The 15,282-nt window shown below is 31.0% G+C and overlaps 1 protein-coding gene across 1 annotated transcript in view; it reads left to right on the top strand.

Annotated features, from left to right (window-relative positions):
* LOC119613959 (stress-activated protein kinase JNK) overlaps positions 1 to 15,282 on the top strand; it is a 335,264-nt gene that overhangs the window by 43,962 nt on the left and 276,020 nt on the right. Inside the window, exon 2 of the mRNA XM_037970038.1 lies at positions 5,427 to 5,582. Coding sequence (XP_037825966.1) covers positions 5,470 to 5,582 — 113 coding nt within the window. The 5' untranslated portion in view covers positions 5,427 to 5,469. The remainder of the gene's footprint in view (positions 1 to 5,426; positions 5,583 to 15,282) is intronic.

The following is a 15,282-nucleotide window of genomic DNA, read 5'->3' as shown; positions in this document are numbered from 1 at the left end:
CATTGTAATCAGACTACAGGTCGCAATTTTGAAGATAATTCTATTGTCCCTGGGACGAAGCCTATTATGGTTAACATCGGTCCATTATTTCACCTAGCCCCCATACAACTGAATACGGACTAATAGGGATTTTTAGTTCATAATTATGTTTAATATACTCGTATCTCGACAAAAAGCTGCAAAACCAAGTTCTATACTAGCCTTGATGACCCTCATGAATTTTTTAATTATAGGGTCTCATTTGACCATAGCCCCTATTCAAAGCCCCCTTTAAAATTCGACTTAAATGTCCACAATTTTATTCAACAATAAATGGCTTAAGTATATCTGAGGCAAGGTACAATTCAACTTAAATGCTTTATTATGAAAACTAAATCACATTTTTTGTAATAGGTGTAGGGTATTTCTTACTTGTTTTTAACTGTGTATTCAATCGCATTTTTAAATGTGATGAAGATGTCGTTTGTAAAGTATGACATCAATTATTTTTTGCTGGGTAGTAGTAGATTGGGTTCTAAATCGAAAATTTCCGATATAAACTCTCAAAGATATAAAGGTTCAAACTTTTAGACCTTTTAGATTTTTCGTTTTCGAACAAATTAAAATCGCAATAAAAATCTCGTTTCTTCAAATTTTTTAAAATAAACAACGGAGTTTTTTTATATTCTACATAAAAAAACATATATTGATAAATGAAGGAAATTGGAAGACATGAGGTCAAAAATTGCCAGTTTTTCTGTGTTCTTTCCTGGAATTCGTGATATGCTAAAATGTCCTATTTTATTATTTTTCTTTTAATTTTTCAAACGGAAAATTTTAAACGTACTTGTTTAAATCAAGCCTGTAGGGGACTACATGATCTTAATATTCGCGGCAGAAGAGAAATTTTCTTCCACTAAACTCTTATACTACTACTTCCCTATTATTTAGACAATGCAAGGATGATCTGTCCTTGTCTTTGTTTGGATCCCTGTTCATAGGGGCTTTTATGGAAATGAACAGGCAGATCAGTTTGCTAGAACGGGATCAGCTCTTGATATCTCTAACGTCGTTTCAGTAGCAACTCCGTTAGGTATTCAGAATACTGAAGATAGATGGAAGGCATAGTACAGTGGGGTCTCCCTGAACAAAACTTGGCATTAACTTAGCTACAATGTTTTGGTATCAATTATGGGTATCGATGGATAGAGGAAGTCCTCTAGATACGAAGTAAAAATAGAAAAACTTGCACTTAATGCAATTTTTTTTGCACAATTTTCAAAACAAAATTTTTAAAAATTGTATTTACGAAATATTTGTATTATATTTATATATATCCTGATTACTTTTATTTAATGCATCTTCTGGAAGATTTTTTGATTTTTTTAAAGAAAGTTCTTTTTACAGTTATATAGGGTTAGGGTTGGGGAATTATACGAAAAGCTGTTTTATTTCCTATATTTTGTCACTAAAAATCGCTAACATGATAATATGTGGTTTATATACCGGTGTACTAGGCTTTTAAAACCTTTCAAGTGATACCAAACTCTCATGAGAGTTACTCTACACATCAATAATTTTTTCCGTACAAACAGATTCCGTCTAATATTCTTGCAAAACTTATTTACAAGAATGTAAGACCAATAAAGCATTAATCAATAGAAAGTCCAGTCATTATTTTACTAATTTATACTAAGGGGATTCACGAAACACATTTGTTCAAATGGCTATCTGCATTATTTAGAAGAAAAAAATTAGTTAAAAATGATCAGTTTAAATATGCGATCAAATGTATCAGTGTTGTTGAATTAAAATCCCACACAATTTGTGACAAATTCAATGTAAAATTGAAAATGCACAGATTGCACAGTTTGCTAGGCTTTTATAAGAAAACCCCTACTATTTTACTGATTATATAAATCAATTCATTTCGCATTCAATAATTAGATTTTAAATAAAATATAAATATTTTCATATCATGGAGTCTTAGAAAAGTGAGCCTAAATGCCGCAGATGCAAACATTTTAATATTGGTTTTATTGAGAATATTTCAGAGTAATTTGGGATATGGTCGCTTAGAGGCCATCAGTGTCCAAATTGTACTTTTTCACTTTTAAAAATTGCAAAAAACATAAATATCTATAAAAAATAGCACTTTAAAAAGTCGTTAATAATTTAGTCTTTGTATATAAAAATGATTTAAAATAACATTTTTTCATACAATTTTTAGAAATTTTATATTAAATGGTAGATTCGTACAAAAAAGTTATGGTATTAAATAATAAAAAATATCGGAAAAAATATACATAAAAACTAGGGATGCCAAACGGGAATTCCCGAAACCGAATCGATGAAATACCGAAAACCGGGATTTTTAAAAATTAAATCCCGGGGGTTTTCGGGATTTTAAAATCCCGAAGTTTAAGTGTTTTTCCGCTAAATTTATACATTATAAAATATTAAATAAGAGAATTTTAATAGGTTTTGATTAAAAAATAAGCAGGGTCATAAAATTTTAAACATTTCGGCCTCTTTTTATTCATTAAGTAAGTTTTTAGACTTAAGATGACTCTACTAACTTACAAGCTGAAATATGAAAAATAAAGAGGGCAATAAATAGGCATAGATACTAAGGATACCTATAAATAACAAGTAATAAATTATGATTTAGTTTTCATAATAAAGCATTTGAGTTGATTTGTACCTCGCCTCCGATATATTTATGCAATTTATGGTTAAAAAACTAATTTTTTGAAATATGCTTTATATGGGGGGTTTTCCCGAAGCCCCTATATGAGCCGATCCTCATAAAATTTTGATGAATTTACGGTTACATAAAATGTATTTATGCTGAATTTTACTGTGGCACTAGTCTTTTTAAGCGAATTGTGAACATTAAAGTCATTTTTTGAAGGGGGCTTTGTATGGGGGCTAGGGTCAAAAGAGGCCCGAAATTCAACAGGGTCTTCAAGGCTAGTATAAAACTTGGTTGTGAAGTTTTTTGTCGAGATACGAGTATATTAAACTCGCAGTTAACCTGTTAATAAGATGGCGAGATGATAATTCCCTTATTTGGGTAAGAGGACAAGGGATATGACTGGAAATAATATTGCTGATACCTCGGCAAAAGCTGGAACTACGATGGCTATACTTGATATAGACCAGTTCTGTAGTGTTTACGGCCATTAAAAACCATATATCCGATATTCAGCTCAAGACGGTTGGTCACATGAGTACACTTGCTCAATTGCTAATGTGCTGTAGCCTCGTATGGATCCTCATAAAACATACTACCTAAATTGTAGGTTTCAACAAATTGTAAATTTGGAAACCATGCAAGACGCATGGGTCTTCATAAGTAGGTTTTTATTCTACTATTCAGTACCTGGGATGGAAATTTTATGAATTGATATTGAAAAATTGACCGAGTATACCCTTGTACCGCTGTATCTAGAAAGCACTGTATTATTTTTAGTACTTTGAATTAATTTGTTTTCCAAAAATTTCACAAAATACTTATGGGAAAGCTTTCTGCATTAGTAAACACATATTAAGTGTATTCATATTGTAATATGAAATAGAAAATGTTATTTTTGTCGGCAATTTATTAAGATTTTTTAAAAATGTATCTATATTTTTCGGGATTTAGAAATATTTAAAAATCCCGGTATTCGGGATCAGTCCCGAATGGCATCCCTACTTGATACCGATATATTTGAGGAAGTTATTAACGATAAATCCATTTCCGGAAATATGTACCTTTGTATGGGGGCTATGGGAAATTTTGGATCGATTGTTATGATTTTTAACATTCAGTGGACGTTCACTAGTACGAATTATATAGTGTCAGGCCTTTTCGTAGTACCGAAAAATTCGCATTATTGAACAACACATTTTGTATGTTTAAATTCACATAATACACATAAAATATTGCATTTTATTTATTTTTGTTTCATTTTTCATGGAAAATTACATAACGAAACAAAATATGACAAATGTGTATTATTTTAAATAAATTTGTTGTACATAAACAGCATAAAAGGGACATACATATTGTATGTATATGAATTGCTAATTTTGAAAGTATGGTGAGTCCAATGGTTGAAATGAAATATAGAAGGTTTTAAATTTTAATGTTTTTAAAAATATGTGTGCAAAAGACAATTTGCATGTACATATCTGTTCTAAATGTATTAAACATGTTCAGATTACATAAAACTTTTATTAGAAACTTGAATGGAATATACCACTTTCAAAAACAATTCTCTAATTTATAATTTTCTCTTAAAAACTTGGAATAGTTAAAGGATCACATATAGTAATCTTTAAACCCATTGTTTGGAATATGGAGTCATACTACTTTCAAAATTAACAGTTCATACATATATAAATAACATTTTACTTATTAAAAAATCCATCATCTAACATTGATGTTAATTACTTTGTAAAATGATTCCTACGGCCTTTTCAATAACATCGCTTTTGAGGCTTCAATATTGTTCTCAGCAGAGTCATTGTTGGGAACTAATAAAATACTTTCCTCATTGGCGTTATCATCCAATTTAATTTCTTCTCTTGGGCCATCAAAATTCCAATAAAATAAATTAATAACACTAAATAATTGTTAATTTGTAAATATACATGCAGTTAATTGTGTGTATAGGATTTTTAAAAATACAAAAACACTTGAAATATATACAAAAAAACTTCAAAATTACTGAGCTAAAGGTAAATGATACCGAAATAATAAAATAAAAACATAAAAACTTCATTCATACGTAAATAAAACCAAAATTCCTATAAAAATGCGTCATTCGTACTATCGAACAGAAAAATTGTGACTTTATTCGTAATATAGAGTAGACAATGCAAAAATTTTGCCATTCGTATTATTGGACATTCGTAATAAAGAGCATTCGTACTATTGCTGATTTTCAATACTAAACTGTTTAGGATAACAATGAATATTTTTGGTGAATTTGGTTTATTTCTTTTGCTTAGTTTTAACGTGAGCGTGTTTTAGGCAGACAGACAGACGGATATGGTTAAATTGACTCAGAATTTGTAAGGACCGGAATATGTGTACTTTGTTGGGTCTCAGATGAATATTTCTTGGTATTACACACGGAATGACAAACTTATATATACCCTCTATCACCACTGATGGTGGTGGAGGGTAAAAAATGGTAAAATGATCTACTCATATCCATATAGGTCTATAAAAAGCATCGCGTAATGAGTGTTTTTGAGTGTCACACAGTGTTATTATTAATGTTATTGCATATAGATTTAATGTTGTCTAGAAGAATAGTATTATTGTAGCCGATTATGGCCTTTGGCTAGGATTCTGCAATTAAATGAATAAATAAAAAATAACACCATTGTAAAAACTGCTAATATTTTATTTTTTTTAGTAACATTTAATGTAGTAACTTTTTTCTTTTTAGGTTCGTAATGGTAGAATAATTTTGATGGTTACAATATCTAAACATGAGTTCTCGACTTAATTTATATACCGTTGAGGTAGGTGATACTAATTTCACCATCTTAAACCGTTATCAAAATTTAAGACCGATCGGCTCCGGGGCACAAGGCATAGTTTGGTAAGTTGTAATTATTATAAATTGTATATTTTATATACAATTCTGAGTTGGCAATGCCTATTAATAATGGTAACCGGTGGATGATGATAATTGAAAGGCTGTATATTAGTTCATAAATTATATTATATACATACATACCCAGCAAAAACAGTGAGGAAAAAGAAGTAGAATTTTCACCACAAATAACATACTTGAGGTACTTCCAATTTTGGTGAAAAACCTATGAATTTTACATTAGCGTGTTATTGGAGGTTTTTATTTGTAAGGAAATATTTGGTTTATAAAAGCGAAAAATATGTAATCGCATTTTTAGATGTGATTAAGATGTCGTTTGTAAAGTATGACATCAATTATTTTTTGCTGGGTATTTAATATTTATTAAAAGTGGACAAAAGTAGTATTAACACGAGTAATAATTACAAGAGAATGAATAACTATGAAAGCTGTTAAATTCGTACATGCACCTGCATGTACGTATGTACAAACGTATGATGTTGGCAACTCTTCATATATCACAGATGTATATAGTGATATAATAATTCTCCCACTCTTAATATGAAGCCATAGAATAATCTAGTCCTAGACGTAATTTTTTTTTATTTATTTATTAGTAGTATTTTAAATACTTTTCAAATATCAAATTTTACAATTGTTTATCAATATATTGTATCGTAAGGTCTGTTTGTCATGTTTGAACGGGAACATGTGGGATATGGATAGCATCATCGCATCCTCATGTGGAATATGGATAGCATGATCGCATGCACCTGGCGAATGTTGATGTTGGCATGTCACTGGACCATCTTCGGAACTATTATTAAGATTAGGGTTGCAGATTGACGCATGTTGGATCATCAGTTGTTCTGTCGAGGAGTGGGCATTAGTTGCAGTTTCAGCTTGAATATTGGTTGACAGTAATTGGTCTATGTGCCTCTTGAATACGTTTCCATCGTCCAATTTAACTATATATTGTAGACGGCCCATTTTCTTAACTATTGTACCCAGCTTCCATAACTATTTGTTGGGAATGTAATACCGAGCTTGAACACTTTCTCTCACTCTTAATTGTCTTGATGGAATGTGATCTTTTTGATTACCTTGTATTTTTGGAGGTTTCAAAATATCCAAACGGCTTCGAATTTGTCGACCTAAGAACAATTCTGAAGGTTTTCTACCGTTCTTCAATGGTGTAGTTCTATATTTTAAAAGAATATCTCTTATTTTCTTCTGCATGGACGATGACTCGTTGAACATAGCTGCTAACTTATTTTTTGAGGGTTTGTATGTTCCTTTCAGCTAGGCCAGTTGTGGCTGGGTGTCCACGAGATATTAACTTCTGGAAATACCGCAATCCTGACAAAACGATGAAAATGTATTACTTTAAAAAAAAGTTGAAAAGAATTTCGATTGTTGAAGGTGATATTGGTGCTGCTGTACATATGCCCACCTCTCTCCATTTGGATTTAGCATCTACTACCATTAAGAAGTAGTGAACTTGATTGGGCCTGGCATCATCAATATGTATACGTTCCCAGTTGTTGTCTAGCTCTTCCCACGGGAGAAGTGGAGCTTTCACTGGGTTATTCTTGATAGAGGCGCAATCTGGACAAGCTCGTACATATTTTTCGATATCTTTAAGGATTCCCATTTAATACACGCAACGTCTGGCCAATTGTTTCATCATTGTGGCCTTGATGTGGGTGTGGTAAAGCTCTTTTAAAACTGTATCTTGTAAGGAGGATGATATCATTATGAGTTGACCTTTAAATAAAATATTTCCCTTAATGGTGAACTCAGAGTCTACCGCCGCCGTATGGCGCAATTCATACAGTATTTTAGAAAGTTTTTCATCATTTTGTGCCTTTTCCCAAATTATGCGTTGACCTTTAAATAAAATATTTCCATCAATGGTGAACTCAGAGTCTACCGTATGGCACAATTCATACAGTATTTTAGAAAGTTTTTCATCATTTTGTGTCTTTTCTCGAATTTTTCCGAAACTTAACCTTTTCGAATAAATTTGGTTAAGAGAAAAATTGCATAATTGAGTTCACAAAGTGCTCATTCTGAGTTACTGGTGTTCTTGAAAAGCAATCTGCACTGACGTTCTCCACACTTTTCTTATGAATAATTTTGTAATTGTAACCGCTTAATGCTGCATTCCTTTGTAAACTTGCTGACGTCATTTGTGGTAGTTTGTAGTTCTGATGAAATATCCATCAATGGTGGGTTATCCGTAATAAGATTAAATTGTCTCGTGGAAGTGCTGAACAGCGTAATAAATAGCCAAAGCCTCTCTATCCAACTGCGAATAATTTTGTTATACGATTGTAAGCGATCGCGAGGCAAATGCAATTGGCCTGTCTTCTCCATCCACTAAATGGGAAAGAACAACAGCTATTCCAGTTGGACTAGCATCACACGCCAGCTGAAGTGGCAACTCGGGATCATATGGCATTAGTACTCGATCGCTCGCGATTTCCTTTTTCAATTTGTTAAACGCTTCACGACATTTGACCATTTAAACTTTGTATTTTTATGCAATAATTTCTGCAATGGAGTTGTAGTTGTGGATACATTCAAAATAAATCTCGAATAGTATGTGACCAACCCCAAAAAACACCTGACGTCATCAATCGTTTTTGGCATCTGTACAATTGCATCAATTTTCGAAGCAGATTTTTTTATTCTATTGTGTTTAATGGTGTGGCCAAAAACTTTTATTCTGTTCTTAAAAAACTTGTATTTTGAGCTATTCCAATGTAAATCGTACTTCCTTTGTTGTTGTAACCAAAATTTCAGATTTGATTTCACTCCTCAATATACTTGCCATGTATGATAACATCGCCAAAATTTGATCTATTATACGGTTGAATTCTGCCAAAAGACAATCATACAATAGGTTCCTCTCTTCGATGTCGTTTTGATTATAAAAAATGTCCATCGAATTCTCACTTGGATCCAAATTGTCCAGTTCAGTCAAGTTGATATTGAGACGTCGAATCCATGATCTACCCACTAACGCTGCACATGTATCCGGAACGATATATACATCGTCCAAGATTGACATACCATTTAATTCTATGTTGAAACGTACTTTGGCATTTGTCACAAAGGTATTTTGCTTGTATGATCGGAAAATTACGTTTGTAGTGGTAATTACCTTATATATGTTCAATTCACTGAATTGTTTCCTAGGAAGAAACGTAAAGCCGGAATCTGAATCGACTTCGAATTTTACTGGTTTCCCCTCAATGTTGATGTTTGCGTAATAGCACTCAGAGTTAGAATTTTGATAATGGTTCTTGTTTAAGTACAAATCGATTATTTGCGGTATTTTCCTCTAAGTGTAAATCCTGATGATTTACTACTTTAGTTTACATCTTTGATGGAAGACTATTATTAATTCAACGAGTAAACCGCTCTAACTGTATTTAAACTTTGTTAGCCTCCATACTTAGAAATAAGTAGTTGTTTATTCACATGTCATTTTGAAGCCTTAAAGAGCACTTCTTGTTGTGCACACTATCTTAAGGTAAATTATCTAATAAAGGAAGGCAAATTCTTCTCCTTTTATAAAATTAATTATCTTTTGTGTTTTATTCTTTTTGTGCATTTACACTGAACCATATCGGATTAACGCCGAAACATAGGTCGCTTCGAACCGAATAATTACACGCTCTTTTCGAACCGAGAATAAAACACGAAGAAGGACATACTCCAACTCCAAGCTCCCTATTGTAGGAGATTTTTTTAAGCCTTAATTTAAATAAGGTTAGTAAATTGATATTAAAGTGATTGTGTCAAAAGGAAAAAGTACATTAACATACATACATATGTATGTATGTACGTGTATGTGTGTTTTATAAAGAAAAAACAACAAGTGTGTATTGTCAAAAAATGGAATTTATTTTTACTGCCAATAATTTTAATCCTTCCATCATTGCGCACAGTGGTATAGGAAAGAAAAAAGAGGGAAATAATTCGGTAACTTCTAAACGGTTAATCCGATTTTAATGAAATTTGGTATGCACAAAGAGGAGGTGTTGTCGAGTTTAGGTTTTGAATTTGGACCTTATAGGCCAACCAGGGGCCCGGCGGGGGGTCCTCAAATTAGGACACCTCGGCTATGTTAAATTTTTAAAACGATCCTATTTCTTCATTTGAGTTCCGATTTAAAAAAAATTTCGTATATAGAATCTCCTCATCGAGCACTATAAAAAATGTCGTCAGTAAATTATCTCTTATAGTTTAGGAGATATTCGCATTTGAAAATTAAAATTTTAAAATTTTTACCGTTCTTACTTTAGTTTTTTGATAATAGCGGGTCCAAATATTCCCGATTTTCGCCATTTCTTTTTTTATTCGCTTAACAACAAGTTTATATATCAAGCAGTGAAAGAATTATGTAAAAATCATGACTGAGTCCAAAGTTATAGGCATTTTAATTTAAAAAATTAAAAAAAGGCGATTTTTTGCCATTTTTTTGGGAAAAAAGTATCTTTTTCTTTTTAAGTTATCTAAAAAGTTTCTAAGAAGATGTATATAGAATTTATACTTTTTGAAAAGCTGACTTTACATAAAATACGATAAATGAAACAAAACCTAAAAATTTTTGATACCGAGGGGACCAGGTCCATCCAAAAAACCCTATTTTTTTATAGAAAATTCAATTTTGAGCATAAATTCTCAAATCGCATAGTCGATATCAAATTATAGTGACCTGTTTTATATGACCCAATATGTTCTTAATCATTTTGTAACGGGTTTCGATAACCCCGCACCTGGTATGGATATAATAGGCAAAAAACCAAAAAATCCCATTTTTGGGATTTTTTAAAACTTTTTTGGGAATTCCGGGATTTCTAATAAGAAAATTCGAAATTTTTATTTAATTTTGGATTTTGAGTAAAAAAATCTACCTAACTGTAAAATTTCATCAAAAAATATTCATAAATAAAATTTTTATTGCAATTTGAAAAATTTGTATCTTCGCAAAAACTGAATAAAAAACATTTTTTAATTTTTTTTAAAAAAGTATTCCGCGAATTTTTTAATTTTCAAAAATTATATACAGTTTTGAAAAATAGACAAAATTACCTTTCCATTGATATATAACATGCCTACCTAATGTTTTTTAAGTGACAAATTAATTAGGGAAAACTCAACATCTTTTAGAGAATTTACCTAGTACTATTATTTTCATCCATACATTTGTTAGGCATGTTTTACTACCTAAATTTTTATGAATTTTTACAGCCACTTTTTACGATTAATCTTTTATTCTTTATCCCTAAAAAAAATTAACAAGTATTTATTTTATATAAAAATAGTCTTTATTTATTTTTTTTTTTATAAATTAATATAATTTTGTAAAATAATCGGTATCACAGTAGTCCATATCTAAAAGATAAAGTAAATCTTTAAATTCATGAATATTTTCAAATGCTAACGTTTTGTAGCAAATCCAACGTTTCCTTATAGTAGATAAAACAGGATCAGAAGATAGAATCAGATTATTAAAAATATCTTCATTTTGAGACTGCCTAGAACATTTCCTTGAGCTAAACTGATGAATATGCTTAAAGACTCTATTCCTCGATTCTTGGGGTTCTTCTGTAAGCTCTCCTAAAGGCAGAATATTATGTTCTATGATGACCTTTCCATGACATAATATCTTGTGAACTGTAGGTGTCATTTCTTTCCAGGGATATAATTCCAAAAGTAATTTAGAAACTTTTGTAGAATACTCTCCAAATTTTGTTGCGTTCACTTTATGCTTGCTATTTATCGCCATTAGAATAATATTGACCTTTTGCAGTAAATCCATACTAATTCCGGTTATTTCGGAAGTAGTTTCAAAATGTTTAAAAAAACGTCTAGCGGTATTACCATCGTTTGTGCTTCCATATCCTGTGAGTGGTTTATCAATATTTAATCCCATCCGCTTTTTAAATTCCTCTTGAATTCTTCGTTTCTCACTGGCTCTCATTTCCATTAACTCCTTATTGTTATTTGCACTTTTGTTTGCATTTTCCGGTATGCTTCTGTACTTTAAATCATATGCTAAATGTAGAAAATGTTCCAGAAATCGTATGCGAGCATGTAGGGGGGATATTCCAAATTGTAATGTTTCCTCATTTATTGATCTTTGCTTGGAAATATTCGAAAATTCTGATTTTTTATCACCACATATGTAGCAGTACCAAGTAGATGATGTTCCTGTAATGGCATTTCCAACTTTCCCATCAATCATTGTAAGTTTTAAATCATAGGACATGTTAAACGAATAATTTTCTATTTCGATTGTTATAGGTTCCAAGTTTTTAATTTCTGCTTCAATACGATTTATCAAATCTTGCGTTGTTGTTTTGGATTCCTTTATATACTCAAAGCTTATTGGCCTACAAAAAGCTTTGGATCCTGGAGTCGAATTCTTCCAAATATCATCGAAACTGGTTGATGGAGAATCGCTGTCAGCATACTTTCGAATTCTTAATGGAACTAGCGATGCCATAAATACACTTTTATACTCGGAAGATGATTCACTTGTGTTGATTTGTTTATATTCCAAGAGTGCTGATAATCCATCACATCCCCACTTACAAATGAGTTGAAGATCACAAGAATTTATTTTTTTTAGTTGGTCTGAAGAAAAGTCAGAAGCAATCCTTAAAGCAGTATTTTCGAGTAGAGCGCCGAGTCCAATAACAGCCTTCCGATCAGTTATTTCAATAGGAGGTGGTATAATGCTTTTCTTCTTTTCATTTATTTTGTCATATGATGGTAAAACATCCACTCCTTTTTCAGATAGCGCCTTTCTTAACGTTATGTAGTTATCACGACTTAATCCCAGCTGCAACATAAGCGCAATAGCTTCTTCCTCAGTGAACGTTGTATCAGATGATGGTGTGGGTATACTCTTTACAATTCTTTTCAGTCGTCTTGGTGATGCGGTTGGAAGAATATTTGCAATTTTTATGGCATCCAAAGGCTGTTTTTCTTTTCTTAACATTGCTTTAAAAGTGTCCGAAACTTCTTCGTTAGATAAGGTTTCTAGTGAAGTTGATAACCTTTTCCTCTTAGATTTCATCCAGCCAATCAGAAAATTTCGATCGAAATTTAGCAATGGAATACCGAACACTCTTCAGTTTTATATCAACTGATTTTATAAAATTTTCAATTTTACATATATCAGTTTTATCCACTTTATTTTTATGTGCAGTTTCAATATATTTCAATAAGAAGTTCACTTTATCTTGAAAAGGAGCTGAAGAGTGTTCAAATAAAATGGAGCACAAATCATTTTTTTTTAGTACGATCGCCATGGTTAGAAAATTACAAATAATTACAAACAGATATAAACCTGTCTTATATATTAATTACAGGTACTTAAATTAAATTATTTTTTATGTAATGAATTTTTCCTCAATAGGTCACTTTAATAAGCTACCTATTAAAGTGACCTATAGGGGTAAAAATCATTACAGTTTAAAAAATAATACCTGAAAATTTTTTAATATATGTAACAAATTTAAGAGTTAACGTTATGGATGAAAATAATAGTGCTAGGTAAATTTTCTAAAAGATGTTGAGTTTTCCCTAATTAATTTGTCACTTAAAAAACATTAGGTAGGCATGTTATATATCAATGGAAAGGTAATTTTGTCTATTTTTCAAAACTGTATATAATTTTTGAAAATTAAAAAATTCGCGGAATACTTTTTTAAAAAAAATTAAAAAATGTTTTTTATTCAGTTTTTGCGAAGATACAAATTTTTCAAATTGCAATAAAAATTTTATTTATGAATATTTTTTGATGAAATTTTACAGTTAGGTAGATTTTTTTACTCAAAATCTAAAATTAAATAAAAAGTTCGAATTTTCTTATTAGAAATCCCGGAATTCCCAAAAAAGTTTTAAAAAATCCCAAAAATGGGATTTTTTGTTTTTTTGCTTATTATATCCATACCAGGGGCGGGGTTATCGAAACCCGTTACAAAATGATTAAGAACATATTGGGTCATATAAAACAGGTCACTATAATTTGATATCGACTATGCGATTTGAGAATTTATGCTCAAAATTGAATTTTCTATAAAAAAATAGGGTTTTTTGGATGGACCTGGTCCCCTCGGTATCAAAAATTTTTAGGTTTTGTTTCATTTATCGTATTTTATGTAAAGTCAGCTTTTCAAAAAGTATAAATTCTATATACATCTTCTTAGAAACTTTTTAGATAACTTAAAAAGAAAAAGATACTTTTTTCCCAAAAAATGGCAAAAAATCGCCTTTTTTTAATTTTTTAAATTAAAATGCCTATAACTTTGGACTCAGTCATGATTTTTACATAATTCTTTCACTGCTTGATATATAAACTTGTTGTTAAGCGAATAAAAAAAGAAATGGCGAAAATCGGGAATATTTGGACCCGCTATTATCAAAAAACTAAAGTAAGAACGGTAAAAATTTTAAAATTTTAATTTTCAAATGCGAATATCTCCTAAACTATAAGAGATAATTTACTGCTATGACGACATTTTTTATAGTGCTCGATGAGGAGATTCTATATACGAAATTTTTTTTAAATCGGAACTCAAATGAAGAAATAGGATCGTTTTAAAAATTTAACATAGCCGAGGTGTCCTAATTTGAGGACCCCCCGCCGGGCCCCTGGTTGGCCTATAAGGTCCAAATTCAAAACCTAAACTCGACAACACCTCCTCTTTGTGCATACCAAATTTCATTAAAATCGGATTAACCGTTTAGAAGTTACCGAATTATTTCCCTCTTTTTTTTTCCTATACCACTGTGTTGCGTGCGATTATATTTTATACAGTACAAGGCTGCGTTTGTTCATGGACGGACATCCATAATTAAAATTTGCTTTTATTTTTATACAAATTAATAAAAGTTAACTTTCACTATTTAAAGAAAATTATTTTGGTGTTAATTTTTGAGTGAAATAAATAGTGATTAAAATAATTAGTGTATGCATTTAATGCAAGTGTTTGAACACCTAATTTAATATTAGTAATTGTGTTGCGAAAGATAAAATTCTTCTTCTTCCTTTTACTAATTTATTGTTAGTTACCCTACGGTCGGTCGATTTGACTTTTAAATAGTTTGTTGGGAAAGTTATAATACAAATTAGTTTTTTTTTTTTGAATTTTGAACTCTGCTTTCTATTTTTATAGTGTTTTATCTAAAAAATGCCTTTGACAGCCCTCGAACGCTTCACTCGTGCTTCAGACGCGTTATAAAATTTGAGGCAAACTTTAATAATATACGCGAGGAAGAACATCACGTGTACTACTTCGAAGTTTTAGAAAGTGAATTGAAGATGTGTTGGGAAAAAGTGAAAATTACTTTCGATAAGTGTTGAATAAGTGAAGACGCTGAGCCAGAAGATATTCAAGTGGCTGAGAGTAAATTCCAGAGTACCCTAAATGTTTATGCGCGATGTTCAAAGTCGATAAAATTAAGATTGATGAATTGGAAGCAAAGACTAGGCCTATAAATTCCCCTCATCCAAACAATGATTCAAAATTTGATAATGTAAGTCATAATCTACCACTTCCGCCATGTTATACGGACATCTTCAGCCGCGATTATCTCTTATGGCCTACATTTAGGGATCTTTTTACTGCTTTATATATTAATAACAGTCGGCTTAGTAATATCGAGCGATTATGTTATT

The sequence above is a fragment of the Lucilia sericata genome, unplaced genomic scaffold (assembly GCF_015586225.1).
Source record: "Lucilia sericata isolate MDLA Ls3-8-SP2 unplaced genomic scaffold, ASM1558622v1 Contig000041F_arrow, whole genome shotgun sequence".
Classification (NCBI taxonomy): Eukaryota; Metazoa; Arthropoda; class Insecta; order Diptera; family Calliphoridae; genus Lucilia; species Lucilia sericata.
The sequence above is the reverse complement of the archived record's forward strand: the minus strand, read 5'-3'. Positions and strand labels throughout refer to the sequence as shown.